Source organism: Anomaloglossus baeobatrachus, chromosome 1 (genome assembly GCF_048569485.1).
Source record: "Anomaloglossus baeobatrachus isolate aAnoBae1 chromosome 1, aAnoBae1.hap1, whole genome shotgun sequence".
NCBI classification, from domain to species: Eukaryota; Metazoa; Chordata; class Amphibia; order Anura; family Aromobatidae; genus Anomaloglossus; species Anomaloglossus baeobatrachus.
This window is the reverse complement of record NC_134353.1, coordinates 750,958,129-750,970,600: the sequence shown is the minus strand read 5'-3', so window position 1 is coordinate 750,970,600 and position 12,472 is coordinate 750,958,129. Positions and strand designations below refer to the sequence as shown.

At 46.1% G+C, this 12,472-nt stretch overlaps 1 protein-coding gene across 7 annotated transcripts in view; it reads right to left on the bottom strand.

The window, feature by feature from the left end:
• The window catches only part of ATXN2 (ataxin 2), a 183,566-nt gene that overhangs the window by 137,458 nt on the left and 33,636 nt on the right, over positions 1–12,472 (bottom strand). For all 7 annotated transcript variants that reach the window (XM_075323804.1, XM_075323758.1, XM_075323785.1 and 4 more), the window contains exon 2: positions 7,856–7,889. In XM_075323804.1, the coding sequence (XP_075179919.1) occupies positions 7,856–7,889 (34 nt within the window). The remainder of the gene's footprint in view (positions 1–7,855; positions 7,890–12,472) is intronic.

Below are 12,472 nucleotides of genomic sequence, written 5' to 3'. Positions count from 1 at the left end.
AGCCTGGCTTCTGCACTTCATGTCCTCAGAATTACCAACCCTTATCCTAGGAGACTTTAACATACCCATGAATAGCCCCTCCTCCCCATCTGCATCCCAGCTTCTATCTCTAACCACCTCCCTTGGCCTCTCACAGCTCTCATCCTGAGACACATGAAGCCAGTAACACCCTTGACCTGGTCTTTGTCTGCCTCTGCTCAATCTCTCACTTTGATAAACTCACCTCTTCCCCTCTCTGATCACAACATTTTTTCATTCAAGCTCACAAACCCTGGACCACCCCAGCACACTCCCACCTATCACACATTCAGAAACCTACAGGCCATCAACTTTGAGACACTTACAGACTCTACACTCATCACTGTCCCCTATCTCCTCACTTTCTTGTCCTGATCTGGCTGTAAACCACTACAATGACACACTCAGAAGAACCCTAGACCAAGTAGCGCCCCTCACCCTCAGAAAGACCAAACCGAGCAAAACAGCCTTAGCTCACGTCGCAAACTCGATTTCTCCAGCGAAGCTCTAGGAGTGCAGAACACCTATGGAGAAAAACCCGCACACCAGAAAAAACTTCATCCACTACAAATTCATGTTAAGAACCTACAACACTGGCCTTTACCTCACCAAACAGACCTACTTCACCACCCTGATCTCCTCACTATACAGCAATCAAAAAAGCTCTTCCACATCATTCACTTCCTCCTCAGTCCCAAAGCACAGACCCCTATCACAAACGTTCATGCTCATTACCTTGTCACGTATTTCACAGAAAAAATAGAAAACATCCGCTGAGAGATCAGCTCCCAGCCACCAAACATCGTGATTCCCATCCCTCCCTACATCCCATCCAGCTTACTTTCCACATTTCACAAAGTCACAGGGGAAGAAGTCTCCAGGCTCCTCTCCTCGATCTACCACTTGCACGACTGATCCCTTCCCCTCACACCTAAGGCTAGTATCACACTTGCGTTGAACGGTATCCGTTGCATTGCGTTGTGTAACGGATGCAACGGATGTGTTGCATATAGTGGCACAACGGACGCTGCAAAACAACGCAATTCGTTTTGATTTTTTTTTTCCCCCCCGGTTTTACCAGCGGCAGACTATAGTGAACGATCAGCTGATCGCTCCCTGCAGCCGGGTGATCAGCTGATCGCTCCCTGCAGCCGGCCGCCGGGTGATCAGCTGAGCGCTCCCTGCAGCCGGCCGCCGGGTGATCAGCTGAGCGCTGTCACTTGCCGGCCGCCGGGTGATCAGCTGAGCGCTGTCACTTGCCGGCGCCCGGGCATGCCGGCGGCCGGGCGCTCAGCTGAGCGCTGTGACTTGCCGGCGGCCGGTCGTTCAGCTGAGCGCTGTCGCTTGCTGACGGCCGGGCGCTCAGCTGAACGTTCGGCCACCGCGAGCCAAAATAAAAGTTTGATTTAAAAAAAAAAAAAAAGAAGAAGAAGAGCATGCGCAGTGAAATCCAGAGGATTCCGCTGCTCAAAACAACGTTACATGCTGCGTTCCTCCCGCTGGGCGGAAGCAACGGAGCGTCACCCAGCGGAAGCAACGCAGGTCCTTTTGGTACAATCCGTCAACCATACAAGTCTATGGGAAACAGCGGAATCCGTTAACGGATTCCGCTGTTTCCCAAAAGGGCGGATTGTAATGGAAGGAAAATAACGCAAGTGTGAAAGTACCCTAATCTAGTCCCTCTCTCTGGTCGTCACTACTCATTTAACTAAAATCTTCAATCTCTCTCTCTTCAGGTGTCTTCCCCTCCTCCCTCAAACACTGTCATTACTCCATTATTAAAAAAACCTTTTCTTGACCCATCTTGCGCAAACAACTACAGACCAGTCTCCAATCTCCCCTTCAGTTCCAAACTCTTGGAGCGCCTGGTCTATTCCTGCATTACCCGCTACATCTCCTCTTACTCTCTTCTAGATCCTTTACTATCTGGCTTCTGCCCACTACACTCAATAGAAACTGCCCTCATCAAAGTGACCAATCACCTACTGACAGCAAAACGTAATGGTGACCAATCTCTGCTTACTCTTCTTGACCTCTCTACAGCCTTTGACACAGTTGATCACCATCTCCTCTCTATGCTGCATTAAATCGGCCTATAGAAAACTATGCTCTCCTGATTCTCTTCCTATCTTTCTGGCCTCTCATTCAGCATATTATTTGCTGGCTCCACATCTTCTCCTCTTCCTCTCACTGTTGGGGTCCCTCAAGGTTCAGTCCTTGGCCCTCTTCTTTTCTCTCTCTACACTGCCCCAATTAAACAGTCCATCAGTAGATTTGGCTTCCAGTACCATCTTTAGGCTGATGACACACAACTATTCACCTCATCCCCTAATCTCACCCCCGCTGTACTACAGAACACCAGTGACTGTCAGAGAGCAGATATGTTTCAAACTGCAGTCAATCTGAAACTTAACCTTTCCAATCTGAACTTCTTCTATTCACTCTGTATTCGAACCTTCCTAAACCTGACATCACCCTCTTTGTGTGTGGCACCATGATAACTCCTAGGCAGCAGGCTTGCTGTCGCTGTCTGGGTGTTATACTTGACACCGATCTCTCCTTCACCTCATATACAGTGTGTCCACCACCACTTGAGAATGGCTGTAGCTATAGGCATAGAAGTGGTGTCTAGGTATAGTAAAGTAGCCATGCGCTACGCAATGAAACCACATATAGCGCCACCTGGTGGAAAACAACGGAGTTAGTATTTTAATCTCGAAAACGGAACAAGATAGAGAAAAAAGTTAATTAAAAAATTGTAGGACATCATAAATTCAATACGAATCAACACCTTGCATACAGAAATGCGATGATATGAAACCCATGACCCTCCCAAAACATTGAATGCTGGTCACGCATATAGCGCTCAGTTAACTTTGATGCTCAAAGTGGCCACCGTCTGCTGCAATGCACATCTGGACAGCATACTGTATCTTGCTGCATGTTGTGCAATATGGGTAGGTGACACATTTGCACAAGCATCTGTAATACGTAGTCGTAGGTCCTGCAATGTTGGTGGAGGGGTTGCATACACCTGCTGTTTGATGTGACCTCACAAAAAGAAGTCCAATGGGGTCAGGTCAGGTGAGCGTGGAGACCACTCCACGCAGCCACCATACCCAATGACTTGTAGGAAGAGGTCTCCATGAGGAATCGCTTCACATCCGCAGCCTTGTGAGTTTTACACGTTCTAATCATAGCATTTCTGTATGCAAGGTGTCGATTCGTATTGAATTGATGATGCCCTACAACTTTGTAATTCACATGTTTTCTCTATCTCGTTTCGTTTTCGAGATAAAAATGCTAACTCCGTTGTTTTCCACCAGGTGGTGGTATAGGTGGTTTCATTGCGTAGCACATGGATACTTTACTATACCTAGACACCACTTCTATGCCTAGAACTGCCGCCGTTCTCAAGTTAATGGCAGTGGACAGGATATGGTTGGACACACTGTATACGATCTCTTGCCCACTCCTGTCACTGGCACCTCAACATCTCAACTTCTCTAGAATCCACTCCTTTCTCACAATGAAAACGACAAAAATCCTCAACGTGGCCCTGATCCACTACTGCCTTGACTACTGTAACTCTCTATTAATTGGTCTCCCCCTAACTAGACTCTCTCCTCTACAGTCCATCCTTAATGCAGCAGCCAAGGTCAGCTATCTGGCTAACCGCTACTCGGATTGCTTCATCTCTGTCAGTCATACCACTGAGGCTACTTTCACACATCCGGCTTGAGCTCTGCGGCTCAATCCGGCTGTGCAAGCTATGCAACGGATGCGGTGAAAACACCGCATCCTTTGCATAAGTTTTTCCTTTGCGGCCAGTCCGGTTTTTGCCACTTGCGGCATGCTACTGAGCATGCGCAGTGGCAAAAACCGCATGCGGCGGCCGGATGCGGTTATTGCCGCATCACGCCGCATCCGGCCGCCATAGGCATGCATTGAAAAATGCGCCGCATCGGCCGAATGCGGAGCGATGCGGTTTTTTTTGCCGCATGAAAAAACGTGCCAGGCAACGTTCCATCCGGCCGCCGCATCGGCTAAATCTGCCGCATGCGGCAAAAACCGAACGGAACGCAAGGCCATGCGGCACAATGCGGCACTAATTAAAGTCTATGCAGGAAAATCGCAACCGGCAGCAAAAAAAAATGGTTGCGATTTTCCTGCAAAGTGCCGGATTGTACCGCATTGCAGAAACCGGAGGTGTGAAAGCAGCCTTACTGCCCATATATCACAGGATCCAATTCAAATTGCTTGTTCTCACCCACAAAGCTCTCCACGGTGCGGCACCCCCGTATATCTCCGCCCTCGTCTCTGTCTATCACCCTACTCATTCCCTACGCTGTGCAAATGACTTTCGACTAACATCCACACTAATCCAAACCTCCCACTCCCGGATCCAAGACTTCTCCTGAGCTGCACCAATCCTCTGGAACGCTCTATCCCAAGAAGCTAGGACGAATCACAACTTACTCAGCTTCAGACGCTCCCTAAAAACGCTTCTTTTTAGGGTGGCCTATCACACTCCCTAGCCGAATTAAATTCACATAATCCCTCAACGACTTCTCAGAACATGACTCAACATCAAACTCCATGGCACCGAAATGCATCTCAAGGTTCTGGCTGACTGGTAAAGGCATCCTTTATCCCCCATTTCCTTGAGATGGCTGGATTGTCATTGTAAATAAGCACTTGCACCTTGTAGCCCCCTATCTCTTTGTAGATTGTAAGCTCTCATGAGCAGGGCTGTCTTTTTTTTCCCAGCTCTAAATTATTGTATTTAGTATAACTGTTTCTTGTTTGTATATGATCCTCCTGAATTGTAAAGTGCTGCAGAATATGTTGGCGCTATATAAAGATTTTTTATTATTATCCTGTTCCTTAATCTCCTAACCCACAGAACTCCAGAGTTGATTTAATGGTGAAAAGTCAGCCCTTACGTTCGAATGATACAGAGATAGAGGATGCAATTAAAACACCTAGTTGTCTTGCTGGGTTTGTCAGGCAAGGTGGTAGGGGGTGGGTATTGGCACTCATCTCCGGTCACATCTCAAAAGGTGGGAATCAGGTAGGGTAGCAAGAAGCTCAGCCAGGACACTGAGGCAACCTTCAGCAGAGTCATGGAGGATGACGAGTATGTGGTGGAAAAGACCTGATGTCATCAGAGCAGGAGGGTGGTGGCTTCTGGAAAGCAAATGTGCTTCTATCAGCTCAAGAGTAGTTGGTGCCACAACAGCCATTGGTGGAGGAAGCATGACAGTGCTTGAAAAGTCAGTTAGTGATGTGTCCTACGGTATATGAAGGCATCTCTTATGTGGGAATTATTTTCCACTTTGCCGGAGGACCAATCTATTACAGCATATACAGACTTGTGCAAAGGAAAATAAGCCTTGGACGTCCCAGCATATTTTGATTTGGAAGTATGGCACTCCGTCAACACATAAAGCAGCATCACCTGCTCATGTAGGAAAAGCAAAACTCACAAGCAATGTAATGCAAGCGAGACTCAAGCTGATCTTCTCTTGATCATTTTTCTGGTATCCAGGCCACAGCCTCAAGTATTGCCTGGTCGTTATCATCGTCAGCTACCACTTTTCATACTCTTCCTCCTCTCCTTCCTTTGTGTCGTCAATTAGTCATAGGTGTTCCAAGAAGTGTGCATTTGTGTGGAAACTCAACTGCAGCATGTCCAAAGTGCAACAGAATTATTGCTGTATCACCAGGATTGTGCTGCCTATTGTGTAATGATGGCGTGTGACCAGCCTCGATGGAAGATAAGTACATGTCATTTCATGACAGTCTCTCCTCTATTTTTAGTGAAGTATTTTGCCATCAACTGGGAACAATTTCCCAGGTAGGATCCTGTGCAGGATTGTTCCACACACCCCTGGGCACAAAAAAAATTACATTTTTTTTTCCAAACAGGAATTTATAAGCTTCCATGACTACATTTTTTTTTTTTTTTTTTTTTAAAAAACACAATTCTTTTTTGCAAAAATACAAGATTTTTCCGTTTTTTTTTTTTAAATTTATTTTTACCTGACTGGTTGCGAAGTTCTCCAGTAAAAAGAACCGTGAAGAGGACTGCGCTTCTGCTCTGGACAGATTGTTGTCTAACCTCAAGACTAAGGGGTACTTTGCACGCTGCAACATCGCTACTGCGATATCGTCGGGGTCAAATCGAAAGTGACGCACATCTGGCGCCGATAACTATGTCGCAACGTGTAATGCCTAGATGCGCCGATAAATGATTGCAAAAGCGGTGAAAATCGGTGATCTGCGTAGCGGTCATTTTCATAATGTCGCACCAATAGGAGAAATGATGTTGGTCCTCGTTCCTGCGGCAGCACACATCGCTGTGTGTGAAGCCGCAGGAGCGAGGAACATCTCCTTACCTGCCTCCACCGGCCATGCAGAAGGAAGGAGGTGGGCGGGATGTTTACGTCCCGCTCATCTCCACCCCTCCGCTTCTATTGGCCGCCTGCCGTGTGATGTCGCTGTGACGCCGCACGACCCACCCCCTTAGAAAGGAGGCAGGTTGACGGCCAGAGCGACGTCGCAGGGCAGGTATGTGCGTGTGAAGCTGCCGTAGCGATAATGTTCGCTATGGCAGCTATCACAAGATATGCATGTGTGACGGGGGCGGGTACTATCGCGCTCGGCATCGCTAGCCGATGCTAGCGATGTCGCAGTGTGCAAAGTACCCCTAAAGGCCCCGTCACACACAGAGATAAATCTTTGGCAGATCTGTGGTTGCAGTGAAATCATGGACATATTGTTCCATTTGTAGACAGCCACAAACCTGGCACGGATTGTCCACAATTTCACTGCAACCATAGATCTGCCGCAGATTTATCTCTGTGTGTGACAGGGCCTTTAGGCAACATTCACACAACCGTGTGTTACTATCAAAGAAGAGACCTATTTTCATCCAAGTTTCACAAATCTCCACAAAGTTTAGTGGACAAGTCAAGTCTGATCCACAAAACCTGATGAGAATAGGACGTGTTCTGAATCTAACAGACCGGAAACACACACCTGTTTATTTAAAAGTAATCTGTGTATGAATCAATGATACTATGGGTCAGTGTGCGATCTGAAGAAAAAAAAAAGCACTAGGGCGTGTAACACGGATGTGTGAATGTAGTCGTACTCACATAGTTGGAAAGGCATCAGTCCAGGAAGAGTCAGTGACAAGAATGGATAGTCATCATCAAGTCCAAGACCATGTATGTATAGTTTATATAAATCCTGCACGACCAGGCCAGGGGTCTATGCAGGTGAATTCTTAGTAAGCCCAATGTGCAGGAAACTTCTGTCACTCGCTTAGAATTACAAGTCGTGGCGGCACAACAGGCATCTTGTTCACAGAAGACTTTGAGGGAAAATTTTGGGGCAGTTTCTTAATTTTAAAAAAAAACATGAAATGTCAGAGGCAGTGATATGTTGTAAAACAGAGTGTTGGTTACCATCTGTTTATATTGTGAGGTCACTTTGACAATGCTAAGGCGGTGTTTGTGCCAAGTTTGAAAGGGTTTCCATACAGTCGTTGGAGGCCACCTTGTTACAAACATACAGTCTTTGCTTCACGTCTGTGCCAGGCAATTGTACGATTTACAGTGCTGAAATTCAATTTTTGGAAAAAGTTTAACAAGGCGGGTGAACTCAAATTTCAAAAGGTTCGCTCATCTCTACTAGAATATATGTGGCAAATTTTTAATAGAAAATTAATATATTTTATAGCTAGAGATATCTATATACTTATACATAAATACACCTACATATATACACGCACACACATCACATTTGTAGCAGCCTTATCAGAACTTACAGATTGAGGAGGTCCTTTTCCACTGCTTCTCCCTCTGTAAACAAAAAAAAAAATAAAAAAATGTTAGCTTGAGAAAACTGTCATTTGTAAACAAATCCCCAAAATATTCGACTTTAAGGCTATGTGTCCACAGTAAAAGGTCCCTGCGGATTTTTTTGCCTGAAAATCCGCAACTTTCGCGGCAAATCCGCACCCGCGGATTTGCCGCGGATTTACCGCGGATTTGCCGCGGATTTTGATGCGGATTTTATTTTTTTTTTTTTCCCCCATTCAAAACAGAAAATCCGCACCAAATCCGCACCAAACAATTGACATGCTGCAGTTTGTTCCGCATCAAAATCCGCGGCAAAATCCGCAGCGGAAAAATCCGCAGCATGGGCACAGCATTTCCAAAATGCCATTGAAATGGCTGGGGAGTAGCTGTGCTGCAGATTTTCGGCAAATCCGCGCTAAATCCGCGTCAAATCCGCGATAAATCCTGTAGCGTGGGCACATAGCCTAAGCCTTGGCTCAACCCCCCCCCCCAAAAAAAAAAAACAAACAACCCCAAAACAATCAATTTAAATTTCAATTTGCATAAAATACCCCAAAATACAAGGCTGTCGCTAAAAGTTGAGTTTTATTTAAATCTCAATTATTCCCAAAACTCTTATTAAAAGGGGTTTACCCACTTTCACAAAAGTAGTGCCTAAAACACTGCATAGTTGTAAAAAACACTGTACTTATCCTCCCCAGATACATTGCTGCTCAAGTGTTTTGACTGCAGTACTGACAACACGATTTCAGATTAGTGATTGGCTGCAGCGGTGATGTGCCTTAGCAAGCTGTAGCAGTGCGCCTCAAGCGCTGGACCTAGAAAGCATGAGTACTGTTTACAACTATACAATCAAAAAAAAAAAATCAAATCTTTATTTTTATATAGCGCTAACATATTCCGCAGCGCTTTACATACATCAGGAATGCTGTCCCCATTGGGGGCTCACAATCTAAATTCCCTATCTGTATGTCTTTGGAGTGTGGGAGGAAACCGGAGCACCCGGAGGAAACCCACGCAAACACAGGGAGAACATACAAACTCCTTGCAGATGTTGTCCTTGGTGGGATTTGAACCCAGGACCCCAGCGCTGCAAGGCTGCAGTGCTAACCACTGAGCCACCGTGCCGCCCTACAATGGGTTCTTGTACGACTTTCGGAATGATGCAAAAACCACTAACTGTATACCCTACAATAATGAAGACCTATCTCCAAAAAAAACCCAAAAAGGGTCCAGTTTTTGGGTTGTTTTTTTTTTAATTTCACTTTCTGCTGCTCCCCTGATTATTGTCATTTTTTATGATAGACAATCATACACTGGTACAGATATGAAGATCCTCGTCAGTCTGTATAAGGCTATGTGCGCACGTTGCGTAATTATATGCAGTTACGGTGCGCTTTGTAGCGCAGCGTAACTGCATGCGTCCCCTGGGTCATTCCGTGTCAAGTGGACCAGTTTTAAAAATCGTCCCCACTCGACGTTCTCCGATTTTGCTTAAAATTTATAAGGATGTACCGTATTTTTCGCTTTATAAGACGCACCTGATTATAAGACGCACCTAGGTTTTAGAGGAAAATTAAAAAAAAAAAAGAATTGAGCCAAATAGTGTGCTAAAACATTTTAATAAAATTAAAAAAAACATTATTTTAACAATTTAGACTCAACAGGAGGGTCTGTTATGGGGGGATCTGTGGATGATGCACTGCTGTGGGGGACCTGTGGATAACGCACTGCTATGGGGGACCTGTGGATGACACTGCTATGGGGGGACCTATTGATGACACTGCTATGGGGAACCTGTGGATGGCGCACTGTTATGGGGGAAATGTGGATGATGCATTGCTATGGGGGACCTGTGGATGACGCACTGTTATGGGGGACCTGAGGATGATGCACTATTATTGGGGACCTGTGGATGACACTGCTGTGGGGGATCTGTGGATAACGCACTGCTATGGGGGACCTGTGGATGACGCACTGCTATGGGGGACCTGTGGATGACGCACTATTATGGGGGACCTGTGGATGACACACTATTATGGGGACCTGTGGATGACACACTATTATGGGGGACCTGTGGATGACGCACTATTATGGGGGACCTGTGGATGATGCACTGTTATGTGGGATCCGTGGATGACACGGCTATGGGGGACCTGCATGATGCACTTTTATGGGGATCTGGGACTACCACCCCCCTCATCCTTAGGAATACACCCATGTACTGTATACCATACATGGCTGTATTCTGAAAGATGAGGGGGGGGGTAGTCACATTAACACTTTGGCCACTACATTAGTCCCTCCCTGGAGTGTTTACACTAAAGGACTACAGCCCCCATCATCCTTCTGAATACACCGATTGATACAGTATATTCTGAAGGCTGATGATGGGGGTTGTGTTCCCCTTCAGTGTTTTTTGCTCACCTATTAGGACCCTTCGTTCAACTGATAACATTTGTCAGGCTCAGATCACTGATTGGTGGAGGCAGCTCTGCAGAAGTTGTCTCCACCAATCAGCATCCAGCCCTAGCGAGGAGAGGGGAGAATCGTTCTTCTCTCTCTCCTCTTTCTTATGATAGTCTCCGGCTGCTGCGGAGATCTTAAATGGAGCCCGCGCATGCGCAGATCGCGTTCTTTGAGAGCCGCGATCTCTATCTGCGCCTGCGTAGCCTCCGACGTGATGGACTTCAGGAAAATGGCTACGGAAGGCAGCGCATGCGCAGATGGAGATCTTGCTTCTCCGAGATCTCCATCTGTGCCTGCGTCACCTCCGCAGCCATTTTCCGGAAGTCGCGTTGGAGGCAGCGCAGGCGCAGATAAAGATTTCGGCTATGGTGACCGCCACCGCAGTCGATTGCCGGGGGATCCATGGCGGCTGCCACCGCAGCAGATTGCCGAGCGATCCATGGCTGCCGCCACCGCAGCCGATTGCCGGGGGATCAATGGCGGCCGCCACCGCAGCCGATTGCCGGGAAATCCATGGCGGCTGCCACCGCAGCCGATTGCCAGGAGATCCATGGCTGCCGCCACCGCAACAGATTGCCATGGGATCCATGGCGGCCGCCTCCGCAGCCGATTGCCGGGGATCCATGGCGGCCGCACCAGCCTCCTGTGACTCACTCCACCGCCGCATTACTGCCCGGTAAGTTACAGTCACTTTGTAAGACGCACCCCTATTTTTCCCACAATTTTGGGGGAAAAAAAGTGCGTCTTATAAAGCGAAAAATACGGTACATGTATGTTTGAAAAGAGGTTCTGTAAATTTTTAGGGCCAGATCTCAAATATATTGGGCACTGTTGACCTTTCACTGGAGGCCCCCCCCAAGCCTGCGGCTTCAGCTAAGAGGATTTTGCAAACTTTGGCACATAGCCATTAGAGTTCTATACTGGCTATGATGCTGAAATTTGGCATACTAGCTCAACTTTTGCTGCTAAACGTGATAAAGTTATTACCGGCTATGACAAAACAATATTTCAGCCGCAATTTTGTGTCAAAGTAGCTTGCAAAACGCCTCACATAAAATTTATGCCAAACTTTGCCCATATATAACTCAACACCAAAAACCAATTGGAACTGGTGCTTTACCCTGTACAAGAAAAATGCCACTGAACATGGTGTTATGTATGCACGTAATGCATGTCACTTCTTCCGTGCGCTTTTCCGGCAGCTCCTGCTCTGTCTATGGCAGGAGCTGCAGGCAGAGCGCATGGAATAGGCTTTTTTTTTTTCTCTACGGAGTTCTAGCAAAGGAAATAGATTTTTGATAACAATGAAAGATAATTACCTTTCACAAATGGTACAGGACCCCACAAGAGGGGGAGCACTACTAGACCTTGTACTAACCAATAGGCCAGACCGCATATCAAATATACAAGTTTGGGGGTTACTTGGGGAATAGTGATCACAAAATAATAAGTTTTCATGTATTCTTTAGTAAGATGTCTAGTAGAGGGGCTACAAGGACACTAAACTTTAGGAAAGCAAATTTTAAACGGTTGAGAGATGATCTTAGTGCAATAAACTGGGATGAAGTACTAAGTAATAAAAGTACACAAAGCAAATGGGAGACTTTTATGAGCATCCTGAATAGGGCTTGTGCAGAAAATATACCCTATGGGAACAAACATGCTAGAAATAGGAGGAAACCCCTATGGCTAAATAGAGCTGTAAGGGAAGCAATAAAAGAAAAACAGAAAGCCTTAAAAGAATTAGAGAGGGTAGGTAGTGATGAGGCATTATATAATTATAGAAAATTAAATAAAATATGTAAAAAGCAAATTAAGTTAGCTAAGTTTGAGACAGAGAGACTCATTGCGAGAGAAAGTAAAAATAATCCTAAAATATTCTTTAACTACATAAACAGTAAAAAACTGAAAAGCGATAGTGTTGGGCCCCTTAAAAATAGTTTTGGTGAAATGGTGGAAGGGGATGAGGGTAAAGCCAACCTGCTGAATGACTTTTTTTCTATGGTTTTTATACAAGAAAATGCCATGGCAGATGACATGACCAGTGATACCATAAATTCACCCTTGAATATTACCTGCTTAACCCAGCAGGAAGTACGCCGCCGCCTCGAAAT